Source organism: Mauremys reevesii, linkage group 1 (genome assembly GCF_016161935.1).
Source record: "Mauremys reevesii isolate NIE-2019 linkage group 1, ASM1616193v1, whole genome shotgun sequence".
Taxonomy (NCBI): Eukaryota; Metazoa; Chordata; order Testudines; family Geoemydidae; genus Mauremys; species Mauremys reevesii.
This window is the reverse complement of record NC_052623.1, coordinates 234,329,367-234,349,312: the sequence shown is the minus strand read 5'-3', so window position 1 is coordinate 234,349,312 and position 19,946 is coordinate 234,329,367. Positions and strand designations below refer to the sequence as shown.

The following is a 19,946-nucleotide window of genomic DNA, read 5'->3' as shown; positions in this document are numbered from 1 at the left end:
CAGATGAGAAATGGAAGTGCAGACCCAACCACTTGTGGTCATTAATGATTCCTTGGATATCTTAGTAAAAGTAATAACTTAGCACTTATATTGCACTTTACATTTTCAAAGCACAGTGCAAACATTAATTCTAAAACCACCCTAGTCAGTGTTACCTCCATGTTAAAGATGAGGCAAACTAAGGCATAGATAAGTTACGTGACCTGTCTCAGGACACAGTTATTCAATGGCTGAGACAGCATTAGAAATCAGAACTTGTTGGTTCCTAGGCCAGGACTTAACCCGTTAGGCAAAGTTGCCTCTTTAGGGGCATTAATCTCATCATCCTCATCAAATTCCAACCCACGTCATTGTATTTGGGTTTTCCTAATTTCTTCCTTCTGTTTCAACTGGGGATAGTCACTGTCTTCAGTTCTGGTCTTAAGTGTATGTGCAGTGGTGTTGTGTGCTATTAATCAGCTCTTGCATTCCACCCCAATAGTGGCTGAAATAATCCTTGCCAAATTCACATGAATGTTGGATTAATTCATTTGAATGAAAGACACTAATGTTAAATATTAGTAGCATTTTATAATTATGTCTCACTTCAGCCAGGCAAGAAGATCTAATATCCAGTTCCAGGTCTGCAATGCTTAAGTAATTATAAATGAAAGACACCTCAAATTGTTTTCCATGCCCTACTTGCAGACAGACAGTAGTTATATCTTTATGGCTTGTCCTTACTTCCAGACTTGAAGGATGGACTGCCCCACAATGCCTTGCACATAAAGAACAAATGCTGCGATGCTTTTGAAGTGTTTTCCCCCTTTAAAAAATGCACTATTTTCATGTCAGCTCTTACTGGCTCCATAGGCCATAATGATTATTTCAATAGCCCAAAAACTGATTTGGGGTTTTGTCTGACATGGAGCAATAGCCTTCTATTAATGATGCCCTGTCTGTATATTCCTATTCCATAATATGGTGTCAGAGCTATCCTGGAATACTGGAAGAGCAAGAATCATGCTGACATTGGCTGAGTCTTCTCTCACTTCACCACAGTAACCTAGTTGATTTCACCAGATGTTACCCCTGATTCACTTCATTGGGATTTGGGTCAGTCTCTAGGTGGGATCAGAATTAGGCCTTTGATGATAAGATGACACAATGTAAGGATATTCCATAATTTATTGTGATGTACCAAATGGCCTCCCAAGAAGCAGGTGTTTTCCTGAATAGTTTTGTTATTCAGTCCAGGAATGGGTCAGCAGCAGGGAGTTAGGCGTCAGCATTTCCCATACCTTTTGCGTTGGTTTAAACCGCAGAACTCCCATTAATGACGCTGGCAGTTTTGTGGCTGAATTCCATGCAACTCTCTGAAAATGAAGTGTTCCCCCATTGAGTTTACTGGCAACTTTGTGGCTAAACATAGAATCATAGAATGTCAGGGTTGGAAGGGACCTCAAGAGGTCATCTAGTCCAACCCCCTGCTAAGGCAGGACCAATCCCCAGACAGATTTTTGCCCCAGATCCCTAAATGGCCCCCTCAAGGATTGTAACAGCTTGAAAATTTTAGAGGCACAGTAACAGTCACTACTGGACATGGTGCCACTTCACCAGGGTCAGTTCTTATGCCACATTTAGAATTTATAAGGCTAATATGTGCTCTCAGTTACATGCTTGAAATCCCATGTGACGTCCTTTTTCTGGTTACTTTGGCCCAGAGCCTCAAAGGTGTTTAAGCACCTCACTCTCATTGCTTTCAAGGGGAGTTAAGCACCCAAATATCTTTGAAGATCTGGTCTGTAGGAACTTTGGGCCAATTCAAGACCTAAGCATCACCCGTAATGCTTAAGTGGGATTTACCTGCTGCATAGGGTTTCAGCTGGATTTTTGCATGGTAAATTTTACCCTTTGTCAGGCTTCAGCTACCACTTAAATCTGTTCTGTGGTCATTGGTTGAAAAGAAAATGAATATCAAAAGTGCAGATGATAACTGAATGCAAATGGTCTGTTCTACTGGTTCAGACTGTTTCCTGAACCAGTCTGAACTCCTGAACAAGACACATTCTCCAAGTTCTCCAATTGAGGCCATGTCTTCACTGCCAAAACTTAGGTGTATTTTTACAGTGCGATATCTTGTGCATTTTAGCTAGTTCACTGTAAATCCTAGTAGAGACCAAGCTCTGTAGTTTATAACCATGAAGTAGCTAAGTGAGGCCAACCATGGACGAGGCTATAATGTTGACCTTGCCTAGCTGCAGCATGCTAAAAACTACCAGCACGATGTCTTCACTAGGATTTTACAGCAACGTAGCTTTCAGGCTGTGTGACGAGGTGTACTTGCCCCACACTGGACAGGAAGGGATAAACCCCACAGTCCGGGGAGAGAAAGCCACCCCCGCCCTACTGGGCAGAGTCCAAGTGCTGGCTCAGTATAAAATGGAACAGCCCAGTCATTCTAGGCTGACCGCTGAAGAGGAAGGATGCAACTCACAGGCTCCAGCCTGGGAGCAACTGGAACCCCAGACTATGGGAGCCAGAGACACTGAGGCCCTGGCAGGCAACCAGATGCTTGTGGATGACCAAGGTAGGCTGGAGCTGCCGGAAGCAGTGCAGGCTGAGGAAGCCAGAGGCTCTGAAGATGTCCAGACCATAGCATCAAAAAAAATGGTAGGAAGTAGCCCAGGGGAACTTGATGGTGGACCAGTTATTGAACCGGATCTTGAGTCAGCATGTTTCAGCCAGATTCCCCACTGATTCAGTGGCACATATACTAGCCACTGCCAGGACCCTGGGCTGGGAACCGGTGGAGTGGGAAGGCCTGGGTCCCCCTACCATGGCCACCACACACCACCGCAGGTGGCAGCCCACTTCCCCAACTCTAGCCACCAGGCTGCACAGCCCTGCTGAGGAAGGCAGCTTTATAGATTCTAGCCACTACCATACGGCTCGAGTGGGAGGGTACTTGTATTGACCCCGGCCACTAGGCTGCACAACTGAGTTGAGGAGGTCAGTCATGCTGTCTGTGGCCATTAGGCCATACAGCCCAAGTGAGAGGATATTGATTTCAGCCATTAGGCTGTACTGCCCTGAGGCTAAGGGTGGACAGGCTGACATAATTGTGGGGCCTTGACACCTTTATCCCGCCTCAAAGGGAGATGGGGTGCACTTTCCCCATGACAGGCTGTAAAAAAACCCACCCTTTTGGAAGTGGAGGCATAACCTGAGAGGGAGATGTGAAAAAGATTATTCAATGCTTTATATAGAGAACTGTGGTGTTATCCTACCAATTTTTTAGGAAGAGAGGTGGACTTAATGATCAGGATAGAAGACATGGATATTTTTAAATTAAATCTGCAGCATTGTTTTGTATCCAGAATGTGGGCCCCTCCGCCCCCGCACTCCCCTCTCCCCCGACCATGTTTCCATTAGTGGAAATAAAAATTACAATGCATGTTCTTTGTTATCAGTGAATATTGCTGAATATAGAGGCCCATTGCAAACCCAACCTGACCATCCACATTTGGGGGTGAGAGGGAGGGATCTATTATTTTACCTTTGGGGGAGAAAGGAGTGGGGAGGGAGAGAGAGAAAACTGCATGACCCTTGGGAGAATTAAAATGCTCACTGAGAATCCACTGGCCTTGTCTTTTGTTTGATTGCATTGTTTTGTCTGAGCTCCTGATCTCTATTAGCCTCCCATGCAGCCCAGGGCTTAACTCTGCAGCTTTCAATTACAAGTTTGACTGTTTGCTGGTATATTCATTCATGCCAGCTATTCGCTAATATGGCACAATCCAAATATCTCAAAGAACATGGAATTTTTTGCAAGAACATGGAAATCTTGGAATCCAAGATAGGGGTCTAGGCTTACTCTAAATCTTATTCTAAGGTTATAATGGAGAATCTCTATTGTTTATTTTCCACATAGTGCATAGCTCTCTCCTGTTAGATGCTCTAGCCAAAATTATAAAATGTGTGTGCTTAAATATGGATTTGAGGGTAGTGTTGGGTGGAGCTATAGAGGCAGGGAGGGGAAGAGAGGCAGCCAAGCAGCAAGGAGAAGCGAGCAGACAGATGGACCGCGAGCGGCCTCAAGCCTTCTGGCAAGGAGTTAGCTGATGCAGGTGTACCTGCCAGCCTGGGAGGAGGAACTACTTCTGCATGTTGGCCATACACTGAGGGCATAGCTATGTGCAAAAGGGTAGGACAGTGAAGAAATGGGCCTGCAAAATTAGCCCAAGGTAACCAGCTCTGTACAGAAAGGTTCCAGAACAGATGCAGTGTAGCAACCTTTTGATCTAACAGCTGTTCGCAATGTTCCTTTACAATGACTTGGGAGAACTAAAGAATTGTTATATTTTGAGGGTCAGAAATCTGTTCTGACAGTAGCTTAATCCCAGTTATAAAGCCATGTATAGCCAAGAACAGAAAATAATCTGTGACATGCTACCTTTGGAATACCATACTATTGGACAAATCTAATGGTTTTTGGTTTTACCATATAAAAACCTCTATTTGTCCAGCCTAGATGTAAACCTAACCCTTCTTTGTTTGGCTTCCTGACTTTTCTTCCAAAATATTTTCTTCTAGAGGATTTTCCTTCTTTATTTTATATGCTAGCATCTTTGCATTAGACCATTTTCCCTGCTCACCTGAATAATTAACATGATTTTATATTTATTTTAATATGTCCCCAAAGCATTCTGTGTAATAATTTCAGGATGCCATCCTAGATTATGAACAATGAATGTAGCCACTCCCTTTTCTTCATTATTTAACACTTGACTCTTTCGATTATCTACTGTTCCTGTTTTGTTAGGTGTATTTCAAAAGTCTAAAGTCTGGATCCATAATTGAATTTCCCTGAAGTTCAGAATCTGGGGTTTGGGCCTAGATTATGACAAAGATTTACTGTCTGGCTCCAAACCTCATCAAAGCAACAAGGTGTTTAGTTTGGGCCAACCTCTAAAAGAAATAGGAGCCTCATTTTCAGAAGCACTAAGAACCCACACTTCCACTGGTTTCAGCTGGAGCTGTTGGGTATTTAGCTTTTCTGAAAGCAGGCTTCATATCTCTATGTGACAGCTTTAGTGTGTGAGAACAGTCCATTAAAACAAATAATCCAACCTCACGTTGACTTTACCACCACGAGGGACATGCAAGTCATCTTCAGCTCTCTCTTTCACAAGAAAGTATTTATTGTAGTGCGTGTTAGGAAAGGCCACTCTCTTCTGATGTGTGAGTTTCCCTATGTCTCTAAGACAACATATCCCACAACAACCATGCAGTATCGAATCTCATTCAAAAGTATTTTATTATCATTTGTTTTACAGTAGTGTCTAGAGGTCTCAGCAGAGATCAGGACCCAACTGTGCTAGGCACTGTGCAAACACCTAGTAAAAGACAGTCCCTGCCCCAAAGAGCATATAGTCTAACTAGACAAGATAGACAAAGTATGAGAGGGGGAAACAAAGAGATGAAGTAACTTTCCCAAGATCACACAGCATCTTAGTGACTGAGCCAGGAATAAATCCAAATCCAGTACCCTATCTAATGTACTATGCTGTGTGCACATCTCCCTACAAAGCTACACACAGCAGATGAAAATCTGTAGTGTCCACCAACAGCCCTAATCTTTTAGGGTTCAGAATTATTATTCTCCTATTGCTACATGAAAAAACAAGAAATCCCCCTTAACCCATCCCCTTAGCGTATGTAGTAGCCCCAGGAACAGAGGATGTGGAATTACAATGTTTTAGGGTATCAGAAGTGGCAACATCAGGAACATTAACAAACTCATACAGAGGCAGTTTTCTCTCCCTACATTTTGAAATCAGCCAGCACTGAGTGCTGCTCAGTAATGTAGAAAGCTCTCTTTCTTGCTGTTTTTAATGTACGATCAGCATGAAGGCTTGTGCTGTTACTTTGTGTTCAAAAGGGCAATTCCCATTCACATCAAATAAATCTCTGACTGGACAAACTCTCCTCCTATACCAGTACATAGCCGCATGTTCTACAAGCTGTAAGCAGTGAATCCCCAACCAATGCATTCATCTTGCCATAGGAAGGTGAATAATGGGGAAAAAAATACACAGATGTTACCTCCAAACGTTAGAATACAACCACTTTATTTTAAAGAAGATGCTACCAAGAAACTATGTATATCCCCATTGTAGGAAAAGATGCCACCTTGTATTATGCTTGATCTTGTCTCTTGTACATTTACACTAATCGGATTGATATTATTAAGAACCTGTTTTATTTTATATGTTTAATTTATCATAGTCTTTCCAAAATCTGCCTACCAACAGCTTATTTTTATTTGAGTCATGTTTCTTTTTTAAAAAATCATAAACGAATGGTTTCTGGTCACAAATGTTTACAATAGTGCAGAGGTCCCAATTATTACCATGCATGTACACCAAAATAATAACAACTTTGCCAGATTGCATATTCACCATATACAGATGTATTTGCTAAGGTGTCCCTTTTCTAACCAGTTGTAGGTATAACTAATTGCAACCTACTTTTTGCTCCACTAACCAATGAAACCATATCACTGAGCCTACAGTGCACTAAAACACCTTAGAAATACACTATTTGTTCTGATTGCGTGGTTTTTGTTGTATGCCTTTTGAAACAGAAACGCGGTGCCGGCATAGAAACAGGCATACACCCCAAGTCTTCGTGAAGCCAGAGTTTTGCAACCTTCAGTACAAAGTATACAATTCTCTTGCAAACAGAAGCAGTTACAACGGTCATATTCTTGTGCGTATCAGAATAGAATAGAAAGATCCGTAGGGAAATGAACCTCATCACTGGCAGTCCCTTAGCAACGGGAGAAGCAGCCTCCCTACACAAATGCAAACCTAAAGAGACCCCAGTAGGTAATACTCAAACAGCCTCTATCATGCTTTAATCTTCAGACGCTATCATGATTAAGCCAGGGACAAATGTTTGTCCACAAGATAAACAACACAAATCCAGTAGGCACTCAACTAGCCTCTCTCTATTTTAACTGTCAAAAGAAAACCCCGGCAAGATATCACAATGCGTCAAGGTTTCCCTCATTTCTCACACTTTATTGGAAGGGAAGAGTTTAGCTGTACAAAACCCATTATCTGGGACCCTACTAGCATGCATTTGATGGAAACAGAGGGATTTCAGGGGTTTAAATAACATTCTTGCTGGGGTGGAGAGGAAAGGAGCGAAGTCTTGCTTGCACCCAGATGTGTAGATTGCAATTACATTCTTGTTTAGTCTGAGCAGCTTTCTTCTCCAGGACACAAGGCTGTGTTCATATGGATTTATTAATCAAGTGACGTGCTTGTTGATTTCGGCTTTGCTTTGTGATGTGTCACCTCCTGATCCCTTTCCTTTCTGCTCTACTTGATTACAATAGGGACCAAAGCTCAGAGCTCGCTCTCACTCCGCAAGTCCATTTCAGGCAGCGGAACAAGTGACCTGACTCACAGGATGAACTGGGGATGGCACAGGGAATGGAGAGGGCATTATTTATCCCCAGCAAATTCTCATGGTCACAGATGAGCGCTCAGAAGATCTCCAAGTAGTTAGCTCTAAATAAAGCATGCCTTGCTTCCCTTGTATTCCCCCTCAGCAGTTGCCTTAGTATTATTATTATACTTCTATAGCTTTTGCATTCGGACCTTATAATTATGTCACACAGCAAGGGAAACCGCCAGCATCCCAGCATCTGGTGTGTGGTTTAAAACTTTTGTTTCAAGATCTGAACTATTTATAGAAGGCAAACTTTGTAGGATAGTAATTTCCTACGGTTTTGAGAAAATATGGCTACGTTTATATTAAAAGGGTTTTTTTATTTATTTATTATAACTGTTGACCTTCTAGAAAAGAAGCCAATGCTGTATTTTATAAGCAAGTGGTTACCTACCAGTAGACATGACCCGCATGGGAAAAACAGAGAACTTTAGCTATTTGGTTTGAGCAATAGCATCCAACTAAATTAAACCGAACATGGTTCCATAAATCAAGCGTCTTTAAAAATCAGTAGCCAAGGCATGTGCATTTCATTAAGAATTAAGAATGCAGAAATAGACATGTTTAGTTTCTTTTGATGGGTGTGTTTATTCTTTCTTCTCTTGCGTGGTGGAGGATTATGTTTTTCCATGGGCTACCAGAAACTAGAGATATACACTGTGTGTGTATATATATATAAACGGAAAGAGGGCAAACGTTAAAATCACACATGCACACACAATTCAGAGGGCAAAAAGTCGTGGCATCATAAAAAAAGTAGATTCTGAGCAGGACACTGTAAATATGAAGTGAGCGTGAAATAGGAATCCTGAAACAGGTTTTCCTTATTAGGCTGAAGGTGCAGGTTCAAGGTCTCTTGAACGGACTGGTACCCTCTTTGGCAAACCTCGCAGCCTCCCTCAACCATAGAGCCAAGTAACCCCGGCAGCTGCCTACTGAAACGTGCCTGCCGCGTCTTTTATTTCCCTCGGACCCAGCCACGGGCCCGATCCTACATTCTTTGTATTTGACGTGCCAAACCTCCATTGAAGTCAGTGAAGTTCAAGGTGCTCAAGGAATGTAGAAGGATCGGACCCTAAAACTGTGCTCGGCTACTTCTGTTCTCCACATTCCATGTGGTTAGCGCTCAGGTGGCTTTGGGCGAGCAGAGGCACTTGACATGTTTTGCCCTCATCAGGGCGCAGTTAGTTTCTAGCCCCTTCCACGTGTGAGCCACCTGCGGGATGACTTTCAGGCGGACAGAAAAGCTAATGGGGTCCTAAGGTTGATTTTTTTCAGTCAGAAACACCTGACAGCCTAAAACCAGGGACAGCGAGGCAACCTGATGGGAGACCTTTAGGGCCACCAGCGCCGGCACTCAGAGTTAACAGGAGCCAAGAAAGCACATATGTGATTACAGGGATTTAATGTAAAGATCGAAACTATTTCCAATCCCACACACCCTTCCCCATCCTCAACCCCTTCCTCCCCCGACCACGAGAAAGGTTCTGGAGCCAGTTCTAACTCCTAAATCAGATCAGAGATAATTCATTTGGGAAAGCATCCAGTTCTAGCAACGTATCGGTAGGTGCATTTGTCCAGCCTAGCTTTGTTTTCACAGGCTTTGATGATTTCTGCTTTAGTCTATACAGATGCCCCAGGCTGTATGTATATATATATATATATATATATATATATATATATATATATATATATATATATATATATATATATATATATATATATATATATATATATATATATATATATATATATCTTACCTTAGGTCTGTATATATATATATATATATATATATATATATATATATATATATATATATATCTAGATAGATATATATATATCTAGATAGATATATATCTAGATCTAATATAGATAGATGTAGATATATATAATTTCCCCTTTAAGAACATAAATAGATATTGCCCTTCCGCAGGCTTTTCCAATTCCTCTAGGAAAGCTGGACTCTATGTCCTTTCCTCCTGAAAGTTCAGGTGTGCTTCCCCATCATTCAAGAGCTGACAAAATGTCACCTTCCCACGATAGCGTAAAACACTCGGAGAGATGTGGTCTGTGCTCTGCCGGGTCCTAGGTAAAGCTGCATCCCGCGTTGGGGAGAAACGAGCAGCTATCAACCAGCTTCTCCGGCTACCTGGCTGCATACGCCCCCCTGACAGACTTAAAACATCAGCATCATCACACATTTCACAGACCTGCTACAACGCTATGTAACCCGGCTCCCTTCTGTCAACTTGCCCCCAGGTAGCTTGCGGGGTCATTTTAAAGAGTATTAAAAAAAATCTGGATCACTTACAGGTAACTCCCACTGGTAAGGATGAGGAAAATCTGAGGGTAATACACTGAGAGTAAAACACTGCGAGATGAAAAAAGGAGCATGGCTGAATCCCGTTTATACTCTTGGAGTTCGCTTCCTTGATTATTCCTTTCTGGCCCCCCCAGATCGTTATTCCCCACCCGTTTTGGTGTCAGCTGTGGCCTTTTTGCTTGAATCTGAGTTGGAATCCAGTCCCTTGGGCGTGGGGGGGCTTGTTTGTTTGTTTTGTTTTGTTTGTATTGTTGTGCCTAGTTTCCCCTTGGTGCTAAAGCGTATATGTTGCTGCTGCTGCTGCTGCTGCTGTTGCCTCTGGCTCTGGAATGCTGCCTGTCATGTCTCAGTGGTTGGAGGCTGTTAGAGAGTGGGTTCGCTTGTTGGAATGATGATAGTTTAAGGGATTTGGATGGCAGAAAATGCCTCTCTCTCTCTCTCTCTCTCTCTAACTCTCCTGAGACTCCAAGCTGCCATTGGGCAGTCAGTCACTGCAATCCGCCTCCTTTTTTTTTTTTTTAAAGGGGAGGATGACAATGGAAAGACACTGATTTAGCCAAAGCTCTGCATTCTAGTTGTGTGCACTGCCTGAGACCGCTAGATACATCTTGCTTTGAAAACAAGCCTCAGCAACTTGATCATGTATTTTAAACAAATCATCCACTCTGCAGGCTGCGAGCTCCGGTGCCGCGTAGATGGCACTATTTCAAAAGCTCGTGGTTAGAGGATGCTGAAGGGACTGGGCAGCTACAAACGCAAAACTTAGTTTGATTAAATTGTTTTATTATGGAAGGCTGCCCCCTTCCCCCATCTGAAACACCGCGAGAGAAGCTGGTGGAGGGAAGGATCTGTTGTTATAGCCTCCTGAATTGGAAATTAAATAGAATTTCAAAGGGTCCTTTCAGAAAGCCAATGTTTATATAGTCGCCTGAGTAAAAACATTAACAAACAGACAATCCTTTGAATCCTATTTTTTTTTTTACTGGCTTGGAGTTCGGGTGGGGGGAGTTGGAGAAAATGAAGTAGCTTGTTTGGGGGGTTATAGTCCTTTGCCAATATGCCTGGTATCTCTGAGCAGCTCAGGAGGCATGTTCACACACACCGCTCACATTTCACGTAGAATAAGATTTTCTTTATCAGAAGATAAAAGTTTGAGGAGCAGTTTCATCTGCTGTTTAGTTCCCTCTTCCCTGTATTACTTGGAGGCAGTCTATGTACGTTCTCAATGTTCTCGCTGTTTACTACATTATTATGTTTTCATAGGGTTAGGTAATAAATAATATTTACACCTAACGTGTTTCTGAACGTATTGCAAAGTCAGCCAGTAACTAATACGTCAGTGAAAAGTTTGTGATGAACAATTATTCTCACTTTTGGGGCTGTTGGGTGTTTCCCTTATTTGGAAAATTCATGGGACACTGTATTTGTTAGTGAGGAGAAATGTGGGGCAGAAAGACACGCTAGCTTCCAAGAACTGGAATTGGAAAAGGAGCCCCGAGAGAGAAATATGTACAACAGGTAATTTAGCATAACTGCAGCGGAAAAACGCCAGGTCTCTCATTTCTATTTCTTTAGTCCATATGTAAATTATCTGATTTTCCCATGTTAGTTCCCAAATATTTGCACGAGTTTTCTTTAACTTGGGTGTTCCAAATATCGTGAAAACATCTTTTGAGACCATGTAGCTAAATATCTTTAGGTGTCTATTATGCAATAAAGGAATCCTCCAAATGACGTTAAGATTACAGACTGAGTCTAAAATGTTTACATTTTCTCTACCTATATTATCAGAATCGTTACTATTTTTTGTTTATTTAATCACTTTCATCTACAAGTTCAATATCATCCGTTAGTATAATTAAAATTATCTTGAAAAATATAATATTAGGGAATAAGGGGAAACGCTTTACATTGTTTAAAGGGTTTAAAGTTTAAGTTGGAGCCTCTAAATTGTCATATTTCTTTGTATACACATATACGTCCCGCTCTCCATCCCACTCTCTCATAAACATATTTATATGTATGCGAGTAATGATTTAATTACGTGTAACTATGATAAATGTAAATCAGAAGAGTTTATAACAAACGTTTTTTATTTTATTTCTAGCATGCTTTTACAGATTGACCAGTCAGATACATTTTAAAATGTTTCCTCTTTTAAAGAAGAGTCAGATCCATGTTTAAACAGTAACCCCCCCACCCCCCACCCCCCCCACACACACACTTGGTACTGTAAAATCTCCGGAATGAGGTGTTAACATTTCACCTGTCGTAGTTGAAACTAACATGATTTGCCCGTCTGTAACTGTAGAATTAGGACCGGTATTATCTATAGCGTTAATTTACAATACATGAGTAGATTAACACTCTAGAAAACAAAACAAAGTCATGCAATTTATTCTTTTGGAGTGACATTACGAAATGGTAAAACGAGAAATAAGTGGAATTAAATTCCATAAACTTCCCTCTGTGTGTGTGTGAGAGAGAGAGAGATGCATTTGCTCCTATTGTGTTTTAAAACCGAATACCCTCCCTGTAATAAAATGGTGTTGTAGTTTATACGATTATATCATCAATAACCCCAAATATGACATTTTTGAGCATGTACCGGTTGTTCTCCCACAAACAAGTATGCTCTAAACATACCAGAGCCAGAACAGCAGTGAAATGGTTACCAACACCATCCTATAGAATGAGCCTGACACAGAGACAGTAGTATTTGCCATCTCTTTTACCTGTCTACTCCGAGCTTCATTTTCTTTCTTTTGACAACTCTGAGTGCAAAATGTCTAGAATAAGTGTACATCAAAACCTGGTAAAACCTTTTAAAGTGTGTCTGTAATGCACAGAACTGATTTCGTCACGGAAATAATATTCATTGCGTATGTCCTGCGGAAGTTAGAGTATGGGGCACGACAAATGAGTTGTCTAGAATTTGCAGTTGTCTGGCTGGCAAGCCGTGTGAGAAGGCATAGGCTGTCACTAGTGTCAAGAATTGTTTTTGTTTTTTTTCGTGATGACTAGTACTGAAATCAGAATAAGATGACAACATTTCATTTAGCCTTTGTAAAGATTCTGAGTGGAAATTTCAAAATAGTCCGCGGGATTTAGACCCACTGATTTTACATGGAAGAGGTGTGTGTAAATCCTCTAGATTGCTTTGAAATGTTCAGTCTCTGACTATAGTAGTTAAAATATTATTAAAGTTTAGGAGCTATCCGGTATTTGGCCCCTTCTTGGAATTGCTGTTTAGACTAGCTCGGAGATTAAGTGCTCTCTATCTTAGTTATTTATTTAAATCTGATTATTTCCTGTACGCTTTAAAATATGCATTTTAATGTTCTTTCGTCTTTAACAAAAGATGAAGCATCAATAGCTTCATTCTTGCTGGCCAGACCTAGTTCTCATGGATCAAACTTTATAGGATTTCCAGAGCAGCGATGCACTTAATTTTCATTTACAGCTAAGGTGCCTGGAGTCCACGTGCATTGAAACCACGTGAGTATTTGTTATCTACTAAATAAAATGCAAAGCCCTGGAAAATAAATAAAATGCTACGCCCAAAAAGCCATGTGGTTTCTGTATAAGAGGAAGCATTTTATTTGTATAGTTACAAAATTTGAGGTGTGGCCAGTTCCCCAAGCAGTGATAGAGTGCAGGAAAAGGATAATAAGCTAAAGGTTTGTGCATCTGCTACACCACCATTATGTTCCATAGATTAATTCAACCAGGGAAAGCACTGTCAAGAAATTCATTTCTCCCGTTCCGGGACAGCTGACGCAGACAAAGCTCCCACTGACTGCAGGATCTGGCCCATAAAGTCGATTTATGTCCACGAGTAATATAATTTAGAAGAGCGCCTCCAAAGAAGGCGCGATTTCGTTGTCGTTTTCTGTATACTGTCACAATAGCAAAACACATGTTCTGACAGAACCATCATTCGGTTTCTGTTCATCCGTTATTTTTATTGATCACATGCGCTTAGAAGGGGGGAAAGATGTCCTCCAGCTTTTTCAAACATATGCCCGATTTTACTAGACTAACTGATGCTGAAAAGACAAGGGTGCAGCATTTAAAGATCATCAAGACACGCCAAACTATATGTGCCGTATGCCGTTGCGAGGTGACATGAAAAGCCAGCACATTATACCGGTAGTTTCATGCTGCGACCTGGTTAACAGGGCATCCACCTCTACAGGGGGAATCGTTTTCCCAGAATGCATCCAAGTGGATTAAATGGCTCCACTGGATTAAATAAATGGCTCCACTGTGATCAAATAGTTAAAGGGCTTTCGACCTCCTTTCTCCCCCTCGCGCCCCCTCCCCCATGTTACTCTGACTTTCCATTCGCAGTAAATTTTGTTTTCTTTTGTTCCAGTGCTGATGCTTAAATATGTTCCTTACCTGTTCTCTGTGAGAGAATAAAACGAAAGGAAGCATCACATTGACAGCACTGGTTTCAATTTAGCCTAGAGTTCCATCAGTGGACTCCACCTTTACAAAGCTTGTATCCATTATTCTCAGTCTTTACCTTTTTATTTGCAGTTGTGGTACATCTATTATTTTTAATTTGCATTTTTTTCTAACAGTATCTGTCGTTGTACAACTTTTGTGGGCAATACTTATTTGCAATATCTGACATTAATATTTTAATCCTGGTTGAAAACTAAAGGACATGCTTGCTTAAATATGAGATGTTTTAACCTGCCTGAGTTGAGGGGTTGGGTTTTTTTAATTTTGTTTTTTGAATTCGAACCTCAATTGAGGATAAAACGTTGGTTATTCCTATTTTTGTCTCCGGTGCTGCAGGTGAAGTGTTTGCCATAACACTGCAATATTGTTTAAAATGTGAATACCTCAGAAATCTCTGTATGCTCACTCCTCTGGTTTCCTGTGTTAAATAATTGGCGAAATAGTTAAGGAGAGGACTCATTATTGGTTCTTAATATGAAGTCATGCTTTACCTCGTGCCCGTCACTCTGGCAAAACTCTCAGTCAAGTCACAGAATGGAAATGAAGTCAATGGCAATTTTGCCTAAGTGAAGACTGCTGGATCGGAATTATACCCTCTTGTCCTAATGACAAATGCCAGTTTCTTTGTTAAATTAAAAGCGCTGACACCCGGTCTCCACATTTGTCATTGGGTAGGCAAATGTGTATTTGATGCTTCCTTTCTGAGGCTTCAGTTTGCCAGCGTCCTCTCATTATTTATGTGGAGCTTTTGCAACACTTTATTAAGGTTTTAGTATTTTTTCCATAGCAAATAAAATAACTGCAAAATATAAATTCTTTGCTATGTTGGCAAAACAACACTCGTATTCATACTGCAAATTAAACCCAAAAGAACTAGAAGGCAGACTGCTACTTTATCATCCCATCCTTTCCTTTCTATGCAAAAATCTGACTCCAAAAAGGTATCATTACAGCCACAGGATATAGTTTCAACAAAATGGTAGTTCCAGAGCTTGATGAAAGAGGAAATAATTGCATCCCACATGTCTAGCCTCGAAGCAGCCCAGGATCTCAGAGCAAATTTCTCTGCTATTGTTCAGGGAAAGTGAAATATCATCATCCCCTTAAAGGAATGGTGAAAGATCTGATGGAGTTTCTATACAAGCTTTTACAGTTCTTGCTACACACTCGTTTTTAGTTATGGGGATAATTCATCAATGTCCTTTTGTTTTTGTTCTGAATTCTCTTTTTTAAAGTTGCATGTTTAATGTCTAACAACAAATGTCTGCCCCTCCAGACTTTACCATGTTCCAAATCTTCTGTTCACTTAATTATAAAGCCACTATGGAAATGAATCTAGTCTAACAAAGTCATTCCCTTGTACTGCAAACTATTTGGTCTTGTCTTTTCGCTGTGAGAGGTCTCTTTCTTTAGCTATCTAGGCATGTACAGTGTTCTCATCGTTGTAGTATCTAATATCTGAATACATATATGGGCCAAATTCGTTCCTCATTTACAACGGTGTAAATCTAAACCTTAAGGATGACAGACGTTAGCATTATATTATATGATGACACAAATTGGTTAGCTATAATAAAAAGCTAAAAACAGCTTTTAAAAAAAGCTAAATAGCTTCAAAAACAGAGTAGGCTTTCAGGAAAAATCGAATATATATCCAGCAGATACCCCTGGGAAATAGTACCCCCTAACTTTCCCCCTGTATGGATATAGGCCAGTGCAGAAAAAAATCGATTAAAGGCAAGGGGCTGTTCTGCCAAGACAAGACCCTTAGCAACGTGAAAGATACCCAGTCATTCCGATTCTGTTCTATCTGGTCCCTTTACGGTAGTGTCTGTGGGGATAGTTGTAACTCTTTCAACTTTGCGTTGTTATTTTCAATGTTTTCTTATTGCTGAGTGGAGCTTCGCTTATTCACTTAACGTACACTCTGCTTCCTTCCCCCGACCTGAAGAAGAGCTCTGTGTAGTTCAACAGCTTAGACTTCTACCAGCAGAAGTTGGTCCAATAAAAGATATTATTATCCCATCTGTATTGTCTTTCTAATGCACTACTAACGGGCAATCTTACATTTATTTCCTGTGCCCTGCCACATGCAGTTACTGGAGTTCTGTACCCTGAATCCATTTCAGTTAAGACAACACATCGTGTGTGTCTGGTTAAACAGACACCTGCGAATAGCAGAGCTATGTGTAATGGAGACCTGGGGAGAAAACTAGCTTCTGCCCACTAGGCAACCTGCGGGAAAACACTCCGGAAAGCCAGTCCATTGGGCCACATCTCTTGACTTTCCTATCCCATTGTAAATAAGGGCATCCTCATGCCAATTATCTACAGCCCTCTGATTCCTTCGAGATGGCTAGCTGGGTGATGGGAGAGTGTAAGTTAGCAGTACTTGAGCTAGTTATTTTCCCTATCAGTAAACTGGCCCTTTGGAGCTGATTTTTCCCTTGTGTGATCTTAATGCTTTGCTATTCTGTTCACTTGATTACGGATTTCCTCCCTCTGGCCTTCCCCCCCCCCCGCCCCAACTCTATGATATGTTGCCCCTGCATTGCACTGCAGAGTACTGCACTGCTTTCTGAAGCTGCTCCGCTTGCTGGGAGCAACACAAAATATCATGTTAGGTAGGTGGTGCGGTTCTATTTAAAAAGTCAAGCGTGTGAAACAATATCGAAGGAAGAGGAGGGCAAGGGATGGTTGATGTAGTTTGTGCTACAAAGCTGTATCACATTATGGCTTGGAGGGAGGTGGATGAGGGTGGAAGATGAACCCTAGTCTTTTACCAGGAGGCACTCTACATTATGCTGGATTGTGGTGCAGTGCCTGTATGACTGAGTCTTTCTGACTGCACTCAGTGCAATTATCCTCACTTTAATATAATTGCAGCTCCTCCCTGCTCTCTCCCTCCCTCCCCACACACACACCTGTATTGATTTCAAACTGAGAAGCAAGAATTTTCAGATTACAACCCACTTTATGCATTCTTGATCATTTAAAAAAAAATCCCGCAGCTATGCTAAGGCAGGATCTTTTAAGAGTTTGCAGCTCGACAGGTAAGAACTCGGCTGGGGCTCAGGAATGTGGAAATACAACTCAAGTCAGCCTACTGCGAGAGCAATATTAATAAGGGCATACAGGTGAGTGAATGAGAGAGAGAAACTTGGCAACTAAAATAACATAGTGATCTAGATCATTGTGGTCAAACAACAAGCAAAACGTTTGACTCCCCAATAGCCCTGCTAAAATGTGGCCTGGAAGGGCTGCAGTCATTGAGCAGAACACTGCAGCGACAGCTCTGGGTTCCTGGTGTGATTCAGGGTTGTTTTATCAGAGAGGTAGACGGACCAGTTGTCAAGTCAATTTCAACACGTCTGTGTGATGGATAGAAGCGCAAATTGTGTCTAGGCCTGCATTTAAAAAAAAACAAAACCGAGAGCAGGTTCAGACCAGGGATTCCGCCCCCCCCCCTTGACTACTTAAACTCTGCTCTATTGTCTCATCTCATCAATAGTGGCTGAGCTAACTCCGTCAGTTTTCTGAGGGACTGTATGCCAGAGCTAATATTTAGATTCGATTAAATAATCCAAAATAAAAGAATCTCTCCACACGGCCAAGCTGGTCCCTGCAGGCTGAAAGTTACTGTAGCTTCTATTCGCCGGTTTAAAGCAGTGGCATTCTGATTACAATCACAATAAGGCACTTAAAAGAAATACACATTTTCACTGTTATTTTGCTGATGGATGTGAAACCTCAACACGTCTTCAAAGACACGGGGAGACAAACATCACGCATTTTTGGCAATATATTTTGTTCACAAGTTTGAGCCAAAACCCAGAGGATTAGTGCGGACAATCACTTACCCTAGTTTGACATAGATGACTCCAAAGCATAGAAACACGTAGAAAATCCACTTTCGAAAGTTTCTGTGCATGATCTAGAGAATGGACTGAGCCATAAAAATGCACAAAAAGTAGAACTGATCTCTGCCGATTAAATCCCAGTCAAGAGCATTTCTGAGGCTACCCCAAAACGGAGCCGGTCGAACTGTAAAAACTCAGCAACGTTCAGACAAGATTTTTTTCCTAAAACCATGGTGACCAAAACTGATTCTGATAATGGGGGGAGGGGGGACAGAAAGAGTTTATCAAGAAGGCAAATCAAAAACCCAGGACAGCCCGTCTGAGAGAGAAAATGAGCAAGCCCTGATCTTGATCAACTACCTCATAGAGCCCTCAAGTTCAATGTGTTTTTACTTGTTCTGACTTCCCCAGGTGACACCACGTATCTTGCAAGCTGTGGCTCCAGGTAGGAGGAGGATCTCTTTCACTCTCACACTTTCACTCTCTCTCTCTCTCTTTCTCCTCCCCTCCTCCCCCGCCCGTGTGTGTGTGTGTGTCAGAATCTACCGCATCGCATCCTTTACACACACATATGTAATGCAATCAAGCAGTCACTAAAGCATTTGTCTCTCGTGGAGCAGTGTGGCTAGCTTGTTTATTTATTTTGCAAAATAGATGGTTAAAACTTATTTTAAAAAAAAGCGAAGAAAGACAGCTCTTCCATGTCTGTGTATATGTCGCTATATGCCATACAATATAGTGTGTGTCTATATCTGTATCTTGCTAGACAGCTGAATGTGTGTATACCTGTAGACACGCCTATCACTGAATGGGGTGGTAGTTACATACGGTCTTGCAAAACAAGAAAGCATTCTTGCTTCTTTAAGAAATACCCAGCTTCTTAGCGAGGTTTAAGTTATCCAGTCCGGTTTGCCTTAGGGTGCATAGAGATTAATACTTCTCAATTTATATTTAGTCATTGATACTCAAGCCTGTTTAGACGTCGAATTTTTTTAATCTCACTGGTTTTGAGATCTGTTCCATTTACTCCCACAATCAGTGGGCATGTTTGTTCCGATATACTGCACTATATGTGTATTTGTGTCTATGCATACATCTGTAGGCATATGCATATATAAATAACTCACATAAATACTCATCTCTGTGTTATACACCTATGCATACACACACATGCGCATATAATTTTTAGTAACAGGAAACCTATAAAGCTATCTGCACCTTACAAAGAGAAACAGCGAAATACACACCGATGCAAATGTAAACATAAGCAGGCAGTGACAAACAAAAGCAGATAGTGAACACAAAACTGATTGTAAGCCATCTTCCTTTGCCTGAGAAAACATTTTTGTAAATGTATCAATCTGCGCTGCTTATATATACAGCAAAACTGTATATCGTTTTCGAGATGACCCAAAAGATTAACTAGTTAATAATGTCTGGATTTTCCGTACCCTGAGCCACAATCAATGGTAACCCCATTCGCACACCCACTTAGCAGATCTCGTTAAGACCCTCAGAGAACTACTGAAAAGAACATCTATTTTGGAGGAGGTATGAACACAGCGAGGTGCTACAAAATGCTCACAGAAAGGGAGCAAAGTGAAACAAGAAAAGGAAAACCGTGCAGTGGTATTGATTTTCCGTATCTCTCTAGCTCCTGTGGAGTGAGGGAAGAATGACAGACAGTGGGTGAGCCTGCTAACTTTGTTCAGGATTGTACTCCATTATCTCTCGCTGCTGATCAGTAAAACCATCCTGTCTTTCCCCCGTGCATGCCTCACATTTCA

At 41.3% G+C, this 19,946-nt stretch overlaps 1 protein-coding gene across 2 annotated transcripts in view; it reads right to left on the bottom strand.

The window, feature by feature from the left end:
* The window catches only part of WNT7B (Wnt family member 7B), a 144,692-nt gene extending 126,462 nt beyond the window's left edge, over nt 1-18,230 (bottom strand). Inside the window, exon 1 of one of the 2 annotated variants that reach the window (XM_039520029.1) lies at nt 18,160-18,230. In XM_039520029.1, coding sequence (XP_039375963.1) covers nt 18,160-18,230 — 71 coding nt within the window. Of the gene's footprint in view, nt 1-9,814; nt 9,898-18,159 lie in introns of those variants that run through there. The other variant, XM_039520028.1, reaches the window with a different exon arrangement.
* Between the last annotated feature and the right edge of the window lie 1,716 nt (nt 18,231-19,946).